Below are 18,448 nucleotides of genomic sequence, written 5' to 3'. Positions count from 1 at the left end.
TGCTTTCTCAGCTCTAAAGTAGCTACCTTGTTCTAGATGAATTCTGCTGCACAGGTCTTATCAGACATAGTTTTTCTACTTTCAGAATGAATACTACAGGGGTGTGGAAAGCAAGGAGTAGAAATCATCCCCCCCTCAACCTTCCACCCTAAATTTCACTCCTCAGAGATAACCAGTTATCAATTTGATGCCTATTTTTCTGGACTTCTATAAAAATGCCTATAGTACACAACACACACACACACACACACACACACACACACAGAGACTGTAATTGCTTAAAAATAAGAAAAGGGGTCATATTATGCACATTATTATTGGAACATCCTCTTTTTCAGTTAAAAACTCAGAAACAGCTCCACGTCAGGGCATAAAGATCTTTCTCTTTCACACCTGAATAGTGTTGATCCTTGACCATAAGTCTTTCCCATGAAAACGAGTTCAGAGGATTATAAGAAGGTTCCCTGAGCAGATGGCCATTTAGTCTAACTCCGGTGTTCTTCTTTTTTAGTATCCGAGATTTGCTGAAGTTCAAAGAAGAAGTGACAAAGGAGCGAGACCAACTCTTGTCAGAAGTGGTGAAATTACGAGAGGCCTTAGCTCAGACCACTGAACAGCAACAAAAAATGGAGCGGTCCAGGGAAGAGGCAGAGCAGACCATCAGTCAGGTCTGCTCTGACACGGAGGGCAAGACAAGGACCATTACCTTCCAGAAGGAGGTTTTGTCCTTCTCCAGGGTCCCTTCCGGTCTTGTTCCTTTCTCAGATTTACGACCCTCCCTCCCCCTGCCCCCCTTGCCCCCGGCCCAGTCACCAAATGAAGCATCCATTGTTTTGCTTGTTTCTCTGGTTTGTTTTTGCAAGAGCAGTTTTACTTGAGTCATTCTCTGTCTGAGAAGTTACCAGGATAGGACACTGCTTACATTTCTGGCCCAAGAAGGTGTCCCCTGTGACATCCGGGGAGCCCTGCATCTGGGGATGGTGAAAGCAGTTCCCCTGGCCTTTCTCCTGTGTAAGGAAGCCATCTAGCTGAATCCTTCTGAATACTTTTCTATAAAACCAGAAGTTGAATAGATGGTACACAAGCGCAGGCTTGAGGAGAAAAACAAGAGACTCCTTTGATCATGAGATAGGAGAAGGACTTTTCATAGAATTTGGCTATCATGATAAAACTGTAGTACTTTGTTTAGCAATATGCAGGACTCATGGAAAATACACTTTCATATTTAGAGTAGCTGGCTACATTTTATTTAGTTTCTGTTGATGGAGAGTTAGATGGATTCTTTCCATGTTTGACTTCCCTAGAGTTCTGGGCTTCCGTATTTAACTGGAATTTGTACCTTTCTTTGTGGATTTGTTCCCACCATCAGGGTGGCTGTTTGGTGCCAAGGCTCTGAAAAACAATCCAGAATATTCTTGAAAAGTTTGAACATTGCAGTTCAAAGATGACTCTCCTACAGGAGAAATACTACTTCAAAGTCATTGCCCTGAAAATATCTGAGAGAGGGAGAAGCTCGGCTGGTTGAGACCCGTCCGAAGGGGCTCATCTCCCGCACCCCAACCCCCATCATCCTTTCTGTGCCTGTAGTTCCAACAAGAAGTCCAGCAACATCAGAACGAAGCTTTGCGGGAGACTCGGAAGAAGGAAAAACTAGAGAAAGAGCTCAAGCAGATTCAGACGGACATGGACACCAGGCAGACAGAAATCAAGGCCCTGCAACAGTACATGCAGAAGAGCAAGGAGGAGCTTCAGAAGCTGGAGCAGCAGCTGAAAGAGCAGAAGGTGGGCTGGGCAGGGCTGCACCACGGGGCCTGGCCAGACAAGAACGGGGGTGTTTGACTTTTCTTTGGAAAGCAGCAAACTCCCTTCACTGCAGATGTTGGTGGATGTTGGTAACACAGCGCGTAGCACTGTACCGTGTTTGGTCTTTGAATGGCTCTTATAGGTAGACATGCTCTATCCCCCACCATCCCCTCCTGCCATGCTCCAACAGGTTAATTTCTTTTTATCCTTTTATTGACATGTAACATACACATAGAAAAGTGTATAAGTCACAAGTATACAGCTTGATGAACTTTCTCCCCTTGAACACGTCTTGGTTACCCGCACCCGGCCTGAGAAATAGCACCCGGGAGGCTCCTCGTGCCCCTTCCCAGTCTCTCTCTCCCCCAGAGGTCAGTGCTCTTTTGAATTCTAAGCAGAGGTTAGTTTTGCCTGCTTTTGTACTTTACAGAAATTAAATTATACAGGATGTACTCTTTTGTGTCTAATATCTTTCTCCTAACATCCTGTTTTTGAGATTCACTTATGTTGTTGCCACATAGTTATAGAACCACACTATCCAATATGGTGGCCACTAGCCGCATACAGCTATTTACATTTAAATTATTTGAAATTAAATAAAATTAAAAATTCAATCCCTCAGTTGCACCAGCACCATTTCAAGTGCTCCATAGCCACATGGGGCTAGTAGATACTGTATTGGACAGTGCATATAGAGAACATTTAGTTCATTGCAGAAAGTTCTATTGGACAGAGCTCAGAAGACCATTCACTCTCATTGCTCTAAGCATTCCAACCTGTGAATATAACATGATTTATTTTTAACAGGTTTAGTTTTAAGTTTCAAGTTTGGGAAACCACACACTGTCTTTATGCATTTTATTTTTTTTATTTTTTATTTTATTTTGCGGTACACGGGCCTCTCACTGTTGTGGCCTCTCCCGTTGCGGAGCACAGGCTCAGGATGTGCAGGCTTAGCGGCCATGGCTCACAGGCCCAGCCGCTCCGTGGCATGTGGGATCTTCCCAGACTGGGGCATGAACCCGTGTCCCCTGCATCGGCAGGCGGATTCTCAACCACTGCGCCACCAGGGAAGCCCTATGCATTTTAAATATGGTAATTTAAAAAAACATTTCCTCTGTAATAACAGTTTAAGGTAACACAAATGCTAGTCTGTCTTTTCTAATTTCTTAAAGAAGAACCATTTCATCTAATTGAAAAAAGTCATTTCTTGAAAATATGTTCTCTTAGGAAGTTTCTAAAGTATTTTTAAGCCATACATCATTTTTCTACTTAAAAAATTAGATAGTAGAACACATTTGTCAGCTGCTTTATTAATTTTATATAAAGCCAGAAATCAAATAGATAATTTGCAGTGTGCAGCATCCAGAAAAAAACATGTGGCTTTCTTTGAGCCTGAAATTTGAGAGGTTTTTGGTTAGCACGTTAAAACGATAGTACTTTGTTTAGCAACATCCAGGACCCATGGAAAACTTTATTTAGTCCCTGTTGATGGGAAGTTGGATAGATTCTTTCTGTGTTTAACTTTTGCTTGAGTGGAAGTTATATATTGGAGTAAGTGTCTTCTAAGCCATCTTCTCTCTTTTTTTTTTGATATCCCTCCATCTCCCTAATATTTTCCCAATAGAAATGACTTCCCCAAATATAATCCTCTGTTTTTATAAAACCTTGTCTTCTCTGAACAGTCAAGGTAGGGAAGGGGAAAATCCAACTGACACTGAAGTCAGGGAGGTAGAAATCATTCCACTACTACTCCATGGTTTTGACTTAAGTTGGATGAAGGGGAATTGTTTTGTGTTGGTGTTAGTGGATGGTTCTGTTCACGAAAATGTTGTAGGCATGCTAATGCAGGATTTGCTTCTGAAGATATAGCTTCTGATTCTCACAGCCGATGAAGCTCGTTTGAATCTCTAGCTCATTTGCAATGATTATAGCAATTGTTGTGTATGCTAAGCCTGCCAAATGGCAAACAGGCATTAAAATATTTATCCACCACCTGTGAAGAAGACTTCCCAAGGTGCCCAGAAAAAAAAAATTATGCTCTCTGTGTTATTCATTAGAAGTCATCATTTCCCTCAGCCATTTAACATTCATCATATTTGAGTGCCTTCATGCTTTCACTGGGGAGAAAGAACAATTTCTGCGAAGACAAAGAAAGTGTGGTTGCTGTGCTTGTCCCAGGAGGTCTGCATGGCCTCCTGCGTGGATGTGCAGCTACGGTAATCAGATTCAAAAGCATTAACCAGCTCATTCTGCATCTTTCAGATACTGAATGAGAGAGCTGCAAAGGAGCTGGAGCAGTTTCAGATGAGAAATGCTAAACTTCAGCAAGAAAACGAACAACATAGTTTGATTTGTGAGCAGCTATCCCAGGAAAACCAGCAGAAGGCGTTGGAGCTCAAAGTAAACACCAAGTGACATATCTGTTCCCTAGCATGCCTTCCTTCATTCCCTATTAATATAAGTTGGCTGATGCTGTTCTAGCCTTTGGTTGGGTAGCCTGGATTAGCCTTGGTCCTTCAGAGGCAGGTGTAAACCTACAGTGATCGCTTTATGTCCAGAAGCAGTTTGATAACTTCCATTCTTATAACATTGCTAAGCTGATTATTAATCATATGACTATGCAAATACTTCCAAAGTGAGCTCCGATGTCCACCTCTGTAATTTAGCCTTGCAAGTAACCAGTTGCCCAGAGCTAGAAACCATTTACACATGTGAGTGGCAAAGAAGTGAGATTGTATTTCGCTACTTGTATGGAGTGGGAGGGGTGGGGTACGGACTAGTACTATTTGATATCTACTCTTAGGACTGCAGAATCATGATTTTCACTTCTGTCCAATGTAAATTTCAAGATAGGTCTCCTATTCTCCCTGCCCTGATTGAAGAGTGCTTGCAAATTAAGTTTGGATAACCATTTTATACTTGGATACATATTGTCTGCCTACATGCTTAGCAGAGCGGCTTTATGTTTATCACCAATTCTGAAAAATCCATAAGCGTTACTCTAGTTATGTTAGCATACTGGGCATAAAATGAGTGACTAATCAGGAAAATACGTTGATTTGAGTAGTAAATCTTAACAGTTTTTGCATCACAGCACCTTTTGAGAATCCGATGAAAGCATGTGTGTGCATGCACATACACACACACGCACACTTATTTGCACATCTTGTGTCTTGTTTTTTTTTTATTTTATTTATTTATTTTTTTTTTTTTGGTGGTACGCGGGCCTCTCACTGTTGTGGCCTCTCCCATTGCGGAGCGCAGGCTCCGGACGCGCAGGCTCAGCGGCCATGGCTCACGGGCCCAGCCGCTCTGCGGCATGTGGGATCTTCCCGGACCGGGGCACGAACCCGTGTCCCCTGCATCGGCAGGCGGATTCTCAACCACTGCGCCACCAGGGAAGCCCTTGTGTCTTGTTTTGCATGCAGTCTTAGAGGTTTACAGGATTTTTCTGAAGTCTAACCATGGGGTCTGGATTAATTTTTCTAACCATGGGGTCTGGATTAATAACTACTGAATTAGTACATCTTATTGTTTTAATTGAAAGGGACCTTAGATGAACTAATTTGGACCTGGTAGGATCTGAGGCTGAGGAACATTTAAGCAGTCCAGAAATGTTTGACTCAAAACCGTTCTTTATGAGAATGCTCCAAGTTAAAGCAGAAATGAAATGACTACTGAAGGCAAAATAATGTATTAGCCCCTAAGGTGAAATTAAAGGAAAAATACTTATGCCAATAATTCTCTTCTTTGACGACATGCATGGGGCACCTTGAAAGATGGAATATTTTTGTTATCAGATCCTAAACCTATGGGATTCTGCTTCTAGCAGTGATCTGAGGATAACGTGCCCAGCTAAGTGCAGCCTCTTCATTGTCAAGAACTGGGAATAATTGATACTCTTTATTTGCAGAAGAATCACTAGTTGCTTTCCCAATCATTTCTAAGAATGGCACATTTTTTTAAAGATGAATTTTTAATAAATTCATAAAACTTAAAATCCAGAGACAGAAATCTGGTGCTTTACTTTACTGGAATTGCTGTTTTGATACCTTTTGACATCGTGTAGACTTGCTTATTAATGCTACCCTGTCCACCTGTCCATATATACAGTCATTGACTAACATACTCTGAGGAAGGAGGGCCCCTTTTCTAACGTATGTAATTGCACTGCAGTGGACATGTGGATCCAAAAGACTTAATATTTTATAGCATGTTAATAACCTCCAAGAGAGATCACTCTGTGAGTCTATGAAAGTTGCTAATCACTACAGCATTTGTACACAAATTTCACACATTTATGATACAACTCAGCATTCTTATCTTGCTTGATTCAACAATTCCATGGTATCTTGAGGTATCAGGTTTAATCAGTCTTTTCATTGTTTTTAGCTCATATAGCCATATATTTTATTATGGCTTATATAGACTTTTTCAGTTTCTCTCAAAAACCAAACAGTGTGTGTTTTGATTTAATCCCACAGAACAACTTTACACTGACATAGGAACAATGTCCTTTTATTGGTTCTGAGTTTACCATCATCCAGTCACCGGCTCTTTATTGACTGAGTGTCCCTGGTTAATCCTCTCTCACTAATCATAGGCCAAAGAGGAAGAAGTCCATCAGATGCGCCTTGACATTGGGAAGCTCAACAAAATCAGAGAACAAATCCAGAAGAAATTGCACCAGATTGAAAGTCAAAAGGGAGAAGTGGAACAGCACAAGGAAACCCTGAAAAATCAGATCTTGGGATTAGAGAGAGGTAAACCAAGAATCATTTTGTGCTTTGTTTTATTAGTTTATGAGCGTTTCATTGGTAACTAATGTCATTTGGCAACTCCATGCATGCAAACACAAACCATGCCAAATGAATTCAGTAAAACAACATTCAAACTGGTAAGTAGATAATATGGAGGAGACATCATTTTGAATACCTTGAACTTTTGTACCTTAAAAAACTCTTCAACAGGTTATACTGAGCCCAAAGTATTTTTCAGTATTTGTCAATGGAGTAAATAGCATTTATAATCTTAGGTCTGGGTTCTACATGTCTCTTCCTTCAGTCTTCTTTTTTCACAGAAGATGCGGGATAAATTCAAATGAATATTCCGCATGAGCAGTATTTGAGACAATAGTATACCCAGAATCAGTGAGACAAAAATTATTGGCTTCTAACTCCTTTCCTCTGTTAGTACTTTACCATATGGCAAATGCTTGTTTTAGCCAACTATCACATGGACCTGTGGAGGGAAAATTTAAGTGCTACAGGAGTCCGTGTAGTACAGAAACATCATTAAGGATACAAACTCTGGAGTCAGATCTACCTGGGTTCAGATCCCACCTCTATCGCATTTAGCTGTTGGGGATGAAATGGCTAATATATAGAAAGCTCTTGGGACAGTGCCTAGCACACAGTAAGTGCTTACTAAATGTCGTCTATTGGGACTTTCCTGGCAGTCCAGTGGTTAAGACTCTGTGTGTCCACTGCAGGGGGTGTGGGTTCGATCCCTGGTCGGGGATGCATGCCGTGCAGTGCAGCCAAAAAAAAAAAAAAGTCATCTATTGTTATCCAGATATATTACCACTTATAAAAGTAATAAGAGAATAGTATCTCATTCTGAAAAAGAATATAATTAAAAATAGGATATGCTAGTTAAATATGGTGTGGTAGAAATAGCTCAGAGACTTGGAGACAGAGGATCAGGGTTTGAATTCTGACAGCACCAGAAAATGGATTTAAACTGCTAATTAAGGCAGGAACACCTCATTGACCTCAGCTGTAAATTACTGACTGAGATAACATACACAGAAGCATAAAAATGTACATTGCCTCTCTAAAAGTTATGTAAAATCTAAATCTCTAGATAAGATTATTAGAAATATTTGTCACGTCTTTGAGAAGTGCAGATATTTTTCCTCCTAAGACATCGGAAATAATCTTTTACTGAGGCACAGTTGCAGCTGATATTGATAATTTCTCCGTTTATTTATTCATTCAATAAATTGAGTACACACTATGTGCAGGCAGTATGCTAGGCATCGTGTGCGTGGAGGTTCCTGCCCTCAGGATGCTTACAGTCTAGCATGAGTTTACAATCTAATGTCTTCAATGACAGATATGAAAAAAAAATAGAACTAGTAGAACATGTTTTGTAACTGGCTTAGTGAATTTCAGAAAACACTCCATATTAAAATTTCTGTATTTTTGCTGGTGATGGTTCTAAGCTTTGAAAAAAAATTTTATCCATTAAGTATTGAACCCAATCCTTCATCCTTAAATCATGTTTACAGAAGTCATCGTGCTTTCCCTTCTGGTTATTTTATAGATATCGTTAACATCATTATTTCTTCTTAGGGAGCACTTCCTTTTGATGGACCCTGTCAAAGAGTGGCATTGGACATAATGGTTAGGAGCATGATTTCCTACCACATATGTTATGATTTCCTACCACAAAATCCAAGAAATGAACTGAAAAATTGCCAGAACTAGCAAGAGTTCAACAGGGTGGCAGGTTATAAAATAAATATATAGATATCAATAGCTTTCTTTCCTACAAAGAACCAGTTACAATATATGATGGAAAACCAACCCCCCTTTCACAATAGCAACTAAAGTAATAAAATATCTATGAATAAAGTTACCAAGATATCTGTAAGACCTATATATATAAAACACTACAGAATTCTTTTGAGGGGTATAAAAGAAGACTTGAAAAATGGACAGATACACCAAGTTTCTGGATGAGAAAACTCGATATGATAAAGATATAAATCTGTCCAAATTAATCTACACATTTAATATTTCCAATAAAAATTTCAGTGAGTTATGTTGCTTGGGACTTGAAAACTGATTCTCAGTTTCCTCCAGAAGAATAAACTTGTGACAGTAGCTATAAAATTCTGGAAAAGAAGAGTGAGAAGGGAGCATTTGCCTTACCAGTAATCAAATAGTTTAGTGAAAATGCCTGAATAAACAGATCAATGGAGATCAGAAAGGCCACAAAAAGACCCACGATTATCCTCTAAGATAAAGGTGTCATTTCATACCAGTGTGCAGTATGGATTTTTAAGAAAATGGTAGTATGACAATAAATGACTTTTTGGGAAAAAAGTTAAGGTCAAATGTAGGAACAATAAAGCCAAGATGCAGAGATTTAATGAAATTAAAGGTAACTTTTTTTTTTTAGCAGCAAAAGACTATATATGAAGGCAAATTGACTAAAATATTGCCAAAGAGTTAGTATCCTTATTTTATATAAGGAGCTCTTACAAATTCACCAAAGGTAAACAATTCATGAGAAAAATGAGCAAAGGATCAGTGTGGGCAATTTGAAAACAGAAAAACAAATAAATGATCATTAAACAGGAAAAGTAGTCGACTTCACTACTAATCAAAGAAATGTAAATTAAATATAGACATACTGGTTTAGAAAAATCTCTCAGGTTGTCAAAGATCAAAGAGAATGATAATAACAGTGGTGGTTTGGGTGTGGATTTAAACTGCTATTAATTTTTGGAGAGAATTCGGCAGTAGGGGAGAAATGTCTTTAAAAAGAAAATTACTTTTTGATACAGGACTTCCTCTCCTAGAGGAACAAATGAACAGGAACTTTCTTAGGATCATTGCTTATAATTGCAAAAAAATTTAAAAAGAAAAAGCAATTTAAATGTTAAGATGGGGATTGGCTAAATAAAGTATACATTTTTTTTTTTTTTGCGGTACGTGGGCCTCTCACTGTTGTGGCCTCTCCCGTTGCGGAGCACAGGCTCCGGACGCGCAGGCCTAGCGGCCATGGCTCACGGGCTTAGTTGCTCCGCGGCATGTGGGATCTTCCCGGACCAGGGCACGAACCCGTCTCCTGCATCGGCAGGCGGATTCTCAACCACTGCACCACCAGGGAAGCCCTATAAAGCAGTTTTTATGTCACTTTGGCTTTGGCAGATTCTTTCTTAGGTTTTCTTTATATTTATTATTGTTTTTCTCCCTGGTGATTTAGAGGTGGAGGCTTCAAAGAAACAAGCAGAACTTGATAAGAAAGCAATGGATGAGCTTCTGAGAGAAAGGGACCTTTTGAATAAGGTGAGTTTGTTACAGTAACACTGGTAAATAAATGTCTTTCTTTAGTGCTATAATATCTGCCTATATCTGGTTGCAGGGGAGAGAAAACTGAGGCAAACAAAAGTAGATTAGAATTAATAATAGTGCTCAATTTTCCTGTAAGCAGCTATCCACGTTCCACCATTCACTGGCTGTGAATTGAAACCGCATTATCACCTGTGAGCACAAAGGGACTTTGGAGAATTATCATATAAACCAGCAGGGGATTTCAGGGTGTCTTGTGGTTTCTGTTTTTATTGCTGGTGTGTTATTTGGCATCTTAGCAGTTGATCAGAATTTCTGATTGTAATAAATTTATTTATTGATTGATGTTTGGCTACGTCGGGTCTTCGTTGCTGCACGTGGGCTTTCTCTAATTGCGGTGAGCGGGGGCGCTGCTCTTGGTTGTGGTGCGCAGGCTTTTCATTGCGGTGGCTTCTCTTGTTGCGGAGCATAGGCTCTAGGTGCACGGGCTTCAGTATTGCAGCACGTAGGCTCAGTAGTTGCGGCTCGCGGGCTCTAGAGTGCAGGCTCAGTAGTTGTGGCGCACGGGCTTAGTTGCTCCGCGGCATGTGGGATTTTCCTGGACCAGGGCTCGAACTCGTATCCCCTGCATTGGCAGGCAGATTCTTAACCACTGTGCCACCAGGGAAGTCCAAAATTTCTGATTTTAATATCTATAATCTGCAACTTGTGCTAATCCAGAAAATACAAGTGAGTGCTAATAAAATTTAACTTTTAGGTGTTTGAAGGATGGCTGGTTGGCCATATAAAGAGTCTCTAACCTTTCCTCCATCTTTTTAGGAGTGTTGTAGGTTTTGGTTTCTGTCTTTGGCCCTTATTTCTCCTAGTCTTTGAGCTCAATATGGTCCAAAGCTGAGGGAGGGGTTGGAGGAGCTTGAGGCCTGGAAATCCTCCATTCAAGGCAGACCACCACCCCCTTTCCCCTCCTTGCCCCTTCCAGAGGATTCCTTTGATTGACAGTCACTCTTAGGAGATTAACTACTTTCAAGGATTTAGGGTAAACATTCCTGCTCAGGGATTTCCTTCAGGGAGGAAAAAGCGATGGGCCAGGTGTAGAGTGGGAAGGCTGCTTCCGGAGCAGACAGCCTGATGGCTTTTGGCCAAGATAGCTTCATCTCATCAAAGTAGATACAGCCTATATTTGTTCATTCCGAATTTTTATTATTTCTTTAAGTTTCCCAGAATTGAATAAATGTTAACAAAGTATTGAATAGATTACCCTGTAGCTTAAAGTAGACTATTTAGGGAATCTCAGGAAATAGTATAAGATTAGATATCTTTACATGCTGAGCACTCCTTAAGAAAGTCATCAATTTTTTTTGCATAATCCTAGTAACTGTTTCTTTATTCTATAAATTTATATATGTAAATAATGTTGGATTTAGATTTTTAAATTTATTTGTATCACACACCATATTTAATCCATTTATATTTTATATATTCTGATAAACAACCTATAGGTTTTCTGCCACAATAGGACACCTAACACATTAATTTTATACTTACTTTGTTTGATATGACTACGTCAACTCCTTCTTTAGGGCAGGGTACTTTTTAAACTTTTTTGTTTCCCGGGCCGTTGCATCCTTAATGCCTGGCACAGCACCTGCCCCTCTGCAGGTGTGCAGTCAACCTTTACTGATAATATGTTCTTTCCCCACTGACTTGAAATGCCACCTTCATTGAGTGAGTGAGTGACATAGTTTTGACAGGCAGCAATGTTAATATATTTGGTTCTTTCAGTGTCATGTTGAAGTGGCTTTATCTTTCATAGAGCAAATGTTTAATTCAATACTTGAAAGTAAAGTTGACCTTTTCCATTTTCTACATTGTCATCCGACCAAGGTTTAATGTTCATTTTTTTTTTAACCTGTTTATGCCAGTGGCTTTCAGACCTGGCTGAAGGTCTGTATTGGTTAGAGATTTGTGAAGGAATTATGAGGCACCTCATGGAACCCAAGGATACAGCCGGGCCTCAGGAACAGATAAGAACCCGGCCTAACACTCTTGGGATGCACAGAAAGCTCTCTACCTCCACCACTAGACTTCCAGCTGAGTTTTTGCTTCATTTCTGTCTTTTAGTGAAGATCGTCTCTCTCTGTTTCCCTGTCCATATGGCAGAAAAAAGCTATCACCAGCAAATCCCAAGTTTACATCTTCTACTGAGTTACAGACATATATACACTACCAAATGTAAAATAGATAGCTAGTGGGAAGCAGCCAGCATAGCACAGTGAGATCAGCTCGGTGCTTTCGACCACCTAGAGGGGTGGGATAAGGAGGGTGGGAGGGAGGGAGATGCAAGAGGGAGGGGATATGGGGATATATGTATATGTATAACTGATTCACTTTGTTATAAAGCAGAAACTAACACATCATTGTAAAGCAATTATACTCCAATAAAGATGTTAAAAAAGAATAAATAAATAAATAAAGATGCAAAAAAAAAAAAAATCTGGAGGCCTTATTTCAAAAGTCACTGGGTCCATTCAGCTGTGGCTAGAGAAGCAGACAAGCTCTGCTCCATCATGAGCATGGCTGCCAGAGTTGCACTCTATTAACTCTGTGTTCCAGAAGAACAACCTGGCTCCTTGGGCAGCCAACCCAAGGCATTTCCATTATAGCATCAGAAACCACCAGGGCAGCTTTTAAAAAAAATTTAGGTGCATAACAGCTCCACTGAATCAGAATCTCTGGAGTTGGGACATCTGTGTTTTTTAAAAAAATGGGTTAATTCTTTTTTGCTATTGTAAAATACATAGAAAACAAAATTTGCCATTAGTGACATTTAGTACATTCACGATGTTGTGCAATCATGAGTCTAGTTCCACAACATTTCCATCACCCCAAAAGGAAACCCTGTACCTGTGAGGTGGTCACTCCCCACTTTCCCCTCCTCCCACCCTTGGAAATTATGAATCTGCTTTCTGTTTCTGTGGGTTTGACCATTCTGGATATTTACATAACTGGAATCATACAATATGTGACTTTTTATGTCTGGCATCTTTCACTCAGAATAATATTTTCAAGCTTCAACCATGTTGTATTGTGTACTTCATTCCTTTTTTTTTTTTTTTTTTTTTTTGCGGTAAACGGGCCCCTCACTGTTGTGGCCTCTCCCGTTGCGGAACACAGGCTCCGGACGCGCAGGCTCAGCGGCCATGGCTCACGGGCCCAGCCGTTCCGCGGCATGTGGGATCTTCCCGGACCAGGGCACGAACCCGTGTCCCCTGCATCGGCAGGCGGATTCTCAACCACTGCGCCACCAGGGAAGCCCTTCATTCCTTTTTTAAAAAAAATTTTTTATTTATTTATTTTTGGCTGCATTGGGTCTTTGTTGCTGTGCACAGGCTTTCTCTAGTTGCAGCGAGCAGGGGCTACTCTTTGTTGCGGTACGCAGGCTTCTCATCATGGTGGCTTCTCTTGTTGCAGAGCATGGGCTCTAGGCACACAGGCTTCAGTAGTTGTAGCACGCGGACTTCAGTAGCTGTGGCTCATGGGCTTAGTTGCTCCGCGGCATGTGGGATCTTCGCGGACCAGGGCTCAAACCCGTGTCCCCTGCATTGGCAGGTGGATTCTTAACCACTGTGCCACCAAGGAAGCTCTTCATTCCTTTTTATGGTTGAATAATATTCCACTGTGTGGATATAGCACATGTTGTTTATTTAGTCATCAGTTGATGGACATTTGGGTTATCTTCCCCTTTTGGCTTTTGTGCATAGTGCTACTATGAACATTCACATACAAGTTTTTGTTTGAACACCTGTTTTCTATTCTTTTGAGTGATATTGTTGGAGTGTATGTTAATTCTGGCTATCTGTATTTTTAATATGTTGGTTTTATTTTATTTTGTAGTCAAAGCCTGTGTTACATGATTAGGTTCAGCTGTTCTAACTTCACAAGAAAAAGGCAAGAGCTGGAACAGAGGTTGGCTTTGGGGTCAGCTAGCTCTGGATTCAAATCCTAACTCCACTGTTGTATGAACTTGTAGGCAAGTAGCTTAACTTCTCAATCTCAGTTTCCTACCCCTAATATGGGAGCGATATAGTGCCCACTTCCTGGGGGTGTTGTCTCTTAGGACATTTATATGTATGTCTATAGTGCTCTGTGCAAAATTAACATAACAAGCTCTAAATAAGTTGTAAAAAATATGATTATTTTTATTCATCTCCCAAACAATGCATCTAATTATTTTAGGATTAAGACAGGTAGTAAATTTAACCAAAACTCTCCAAACATTTTGAGTAATGGTGCTGCTGTGTTGTCCTTATTTTTAGAATATGCTTAAGGCGGTCGGTGCAACCCAGAAACAGATAGACATGGCAAAGCTCCATGAACAAGCCAAGAGAAACCTGGAGGAAGAAATCCAGAACTACAAAGAAGAGGCTCAGAAGCAGAGAAAGATTATCTTTCAACTGGAAAAAGAGCGAGATCGGTACATCAATGAAGCCAGTGACCTTACCCAAAAGGTAAGCCACTTCTCCATGGTGTGGGTCGAGCACCAGCACATTCTTTCTGATGGTCACATTTCTGATTGCCACACACTGTTGCAAAGATGAATTACTCAGATTTCAGCTTGTGGTTCACATGCAGATTTAAAATAGTGGGAAATAAGCTTTGCTAGGAAATCATCTACTTCCCATTTAGAGTAAATAAATGCTGAGCAGATATTTGCAGAATGTAAGTTTGGAGGAGCACAAATGCATATGATCAGTCCAGCCCTGGCAGGACATATCTTCCTAGTAAAAGACCCCCAGGCATCCTTGTACCCCTGATTGGGAGCCATTGTGACTTGATCATTTAAGAACCTCCACTGATTGATTTACTGACTCTGAGAGGACTAGCTGTCAGTTCAGGCACTCATATTCTCTATCTTGGCTAGCCTTGTTAGCCTCTGTATCAGTCAGATTAAGTTGTAACAAATAACCCTCAAGTCTCAGTGGTTTATAGCAACAGAGATCTATGTTTTACTCACATTATTGGTCTTTGAGAGTCAGCTGTATGCCTGCTTCACATCCTCTTTATTTCAGACTGACTCTGTTGGGATGTGCTGGCCTCTCACAGAGGGAGAACAGTGTAATAGTGGACCTTTGATATGCTCTTAGAACTTCTGCTGGCAAGGGAAGGGTACAGGGTCTATCCACTCATATTTCATTGATCAAAGCAAGTTACCTGATCAAGCCTGATATCCCCAGGCAGGAGTGTGATCCTACTAAAGGAGGGACCCTACCTGGTGAGACAGCCAGTATATCTGAACATATAATCTGTTGCAGCCTCCTACTTCTCCTTCCCAAGAGTCAATCTTTCTCCACTCCTGGCTGCCATCAAGTTGTTAAAAATTCCAACCTGATCTTATTATTACTCCCAGCCTTACAAACCTCTGTCATCTCTCAGCAACTTGGGGCAGTGCTTCCTAACATTCTTTGCATCACAGTATCATAGAAAATTCTATATCTACAGTATGTGGGAATGAGAGAGATGAGAATGTGCAGGGCTGGAGGGGACTAACCCAGGGATGCTAGCTGCCCAGGTCCCACCTGGCCATCCTGTGGGTGGTACATACCTGTATTTTGGTACATACCTGTAAGCCATGCAAGACACAGCCATTGGTATATTCTGACTTATGCAACAGAGTCTAAACTCTTCGTTCTCCCTGGAAAGGCCTTTCTTCCCTTCTCTGCATAGAAAACTCTTATTCAATACCCAGCTCAAATGCTCATCTCTGGCATCAAGCCTGTTTTGACTCCCTAGGCAGAACTAGTCACTTCCTACTTTATTGGTTTGTTGATGTCTCTGGAATGGCACTTATCATCTTCTAGTGTAATTATTTGTACCTTTGTCTTCCCTACTTTATAGTGAGTTCTTGGGAGCAAGGACTTTATCTCATTCTTTTTTTCATTTCCAGCATGCTGGTAAATACTAGGCGCTACAAAAGTGTTTGTTGAACAAATAGATAGATGATGAGTGATAAAAAGAATACTGCCACTGATTTTAACGTAGGATTGTATATTTCTCTCTGTTTCCTTGTAAAGGAGAGATACTGGTACCAAGTTTTGCTGGTAACTGTTTTTCACAGTTTATGATGTTTAACTGCACAAGGTTACATAATGTCTTACCTAAATAATTTAAGCACGAGTTCTTAAAATGTTCTTTATCGACTATAATTTTTCTCTCTTACATAACCCCTGACAGCATATATCAGTTGCTACAGCAACTTGTGTCACCTCTGGACTTCTTATTAAAAACATGTATGTCTTTTTTAACACCTTCCCATATTTCTTTCTTTACTGTCACACACACACACACACACACACACACACACACACACACACACACACACACACACACACACACACACACACACACACACCCCTCATTCCCAGAAACAGAAAGTTCCCTTTCGTGCATTCTGTTTATAGGGAGTTGAGGAATAATACCAGGGGTAGGGAAGATGTAATGAAACTGATATTTTGATCTACTTCTAAAGTGAGTTGTTCCAAGTTTATCCTTTTGACCCAGAAATTTCTTTTGTAAAAACTGAATATATGAAAAAACAATAATGCAAAGATTTTTATAAAAGAATATTCTTCAAAATACATTGTGCAAATTTGCTATGTACCATTAAAATCATGTTTTTGAAAAATATTTTTTAAATGGGGAACATGGTCACAGTATGAATCTGATAAAAACAAAATGCAAAATTATTAGTATGGTTTGACCTAACTTTTATCTGTGTGCAGAGGAAAAGGCTTGGGGGCATATATCATGGGATGGTGGTGAGGATTAAATGAGGTAATATCTATAAAGCATTTAGAATGATCTCTGGCAGATAGTAAATGCTATGAAACATCTCATAAATAAGCAAGTAAATAAATAAATAAATTTGTTGATGAACAGCCCAGAATTTTTGTTCAAAGTGGCATTCGAATGTAGCTATTTTCAACTTCTTGTTAAATGTCAATAAGGTGCAGACATAGATGAAAAGTTTTAACAGTCTCAAACACTAAGGGTGAAATAAAGCCTGATGCTAAAATAGAAGAAAAGAGGTTGGATGAGAACTTTAAAGCCAATAGAGGTGAACTGAGGAAAATCTACCTGGACCTCAACTCACAGTCTCTTGAATTTGCTTGCAGTTGGGAAGGGGAGGGGTGGTGGTGAGCAGGAAATGGGGGAAGATAGGAGAGGATGAGCGAGGAGGGCAGACAACACCAACAGTGAGGCAGTAGGCTGGGCTCTTCTGGAAGAGATGACCAGTTCTCAGGGCAGGAATGACCAAGGAATTGCTAAGAATGGGATGTCCGAAGGTTGATTTTAAGTTCTTTACTGTGCTCTGTACCTGAAACCTTTGGTGACAGTCTGCTGCATCAATCCAGTGGCTGGATTGTGCTTTGTGGGGTCAGGGATGGGGTGGTAAGGGATGTGAGGTAACACATCCCAGAAAAGGGACAGTATGTGCCAGAGAAAAGTGCCAATTGAGAATCCGGAATTCTATGGGAACAGGAAATCAAAGCCACAATGAATGGGAGGAATATAATTCCTCTAAGAAGTTTTGGAGATACTAGGTGGGCTGTTGGTCTTCCTAGCACACAGAATGAAGATTCTAGATGTTCTGTTGTGGTTAAGAACAGAGTGACCCTGACAGGACAGAGGACTATCATCTGGGTTATAAGTCCAAGATGACATTACCTCTATTATAAAGCAGAGATGAAACAGAAAGGAAATGATGGATAAAATAAGGAACAGTTGTAAAGAGACTAAAATACACACAAACCCCAAACCAAACAAAAGCAAGCAATGGCAGATTTAAAATCCACATTGAAGTTAGTAAAGAACAGAATTGATGTGGAAAATAGAGTCAGTGAAGTGGAGTGCAAACTTGAGTAGTTCTCTTAGAATGCAGGTGGAAAGAAAAGAAATAATGATCAAAGAGAAGATAAGAGATAAGGAGGACAGGGAATAGAAACCAATCTACAGATTGTTGGTCTCTGATGGAGGAACTGAGCCCCAAGTCAAAGATGTAACGGAACATATTTTCTGGAAATGAAGAAAGAACTGTACACGCGGATTGAGCATGTGTCAGGCAAAATCAGTGACAGGAGAATCTTATAGACACTTGCTCTGGGAGAAAGTGGTGTGTGTACTGTTTCACCCACAGTGATGCAGAAAAGTACTCTCTGAAAATTAGGCAAGAAGAAAAAGCAGAAGCTTACTTGCCTTTTTTTTTTTTTTTAAGAAAGGAAAAAGAGTGGAAGGTAACACACCACCATGTGAATACTACTTATCTCTGAGTGGTAGGGATACAGATTGTTTTAATTTCTCTCTTTTGTGCTTTTTGTATTTTTCAAATTTTCTGAAGTGAATATGTATTACTTTAGTATCTTGACCAAAAGAAAAAAAAAGAAAAAATATTTAAAACAACTTTGCCTTTCCGTCAGGGACCAGTAAAATCCTGCGTTTCCCAAGGAGCTTTATTAAGTGTTTTCTAACCCATCTGTACTTGGCTTCCCTCTCTGGCAGTT

General features: G+C 40.2%; 1 protein-coding gene across 1 annotated transcript in view; it reads left to right on the top strand.

Annotated features, from left to right (window-relative positions):
• CFAP58 (cilia and flagella associated protein 58) overlaps positions 1 to 18,448 on the top strand; it is a 113,326-nt gene that overhangs the window by 10,484 nt on the left and 84,394 nt on the right. Inside the window, exons 4-9 of the mRNA XM_059052810.2 lie at positions 512 to 668; positions 1,588 to 1,782; positions 4,069 to 4,206; positions 6,410 to 6,569; positions 9,805 to 9,887; positions 14,207 to 14,398. Of these exons, the coding sequence (XP_058908793.1) occupies positions 512 to 668; positions 1,588 to 1,782; positions 4,069 to 4,206; positions 6,410 to 6,569; positions 9,805 to 9,887; positions 14,207 to 14,398 (925 nt within the window). The remainder of the gene's footprint in view (positions 1 to 511; positions 669 to 1,587; positions 1,783 to 4,068; positions 4,207 to 6,409; positions 6,570 to 9,804; positions 9,888 to 14,206; positions 14,399 to 18,448) is intronic.

This window comes from Kogia breviceps, chromosome 2 (genome assembly GCF_026419965.1).
Source record: "Kogia breviceps isolate mKogBre1 chromosome 2, mKogBre1 haplotype 1, whole genome shotgun sequence".
Lineage (NCBI taxonomy): Eukaryota > Metazoa > Chordata > Mammalia > Artiodactyla > Physeteridae > Kogia > Kogia breviceps.
Note: the sequence above shows the minus strand (reverse complement) of the source record. Positions and strands in the feature narration are given on the sequence as shown.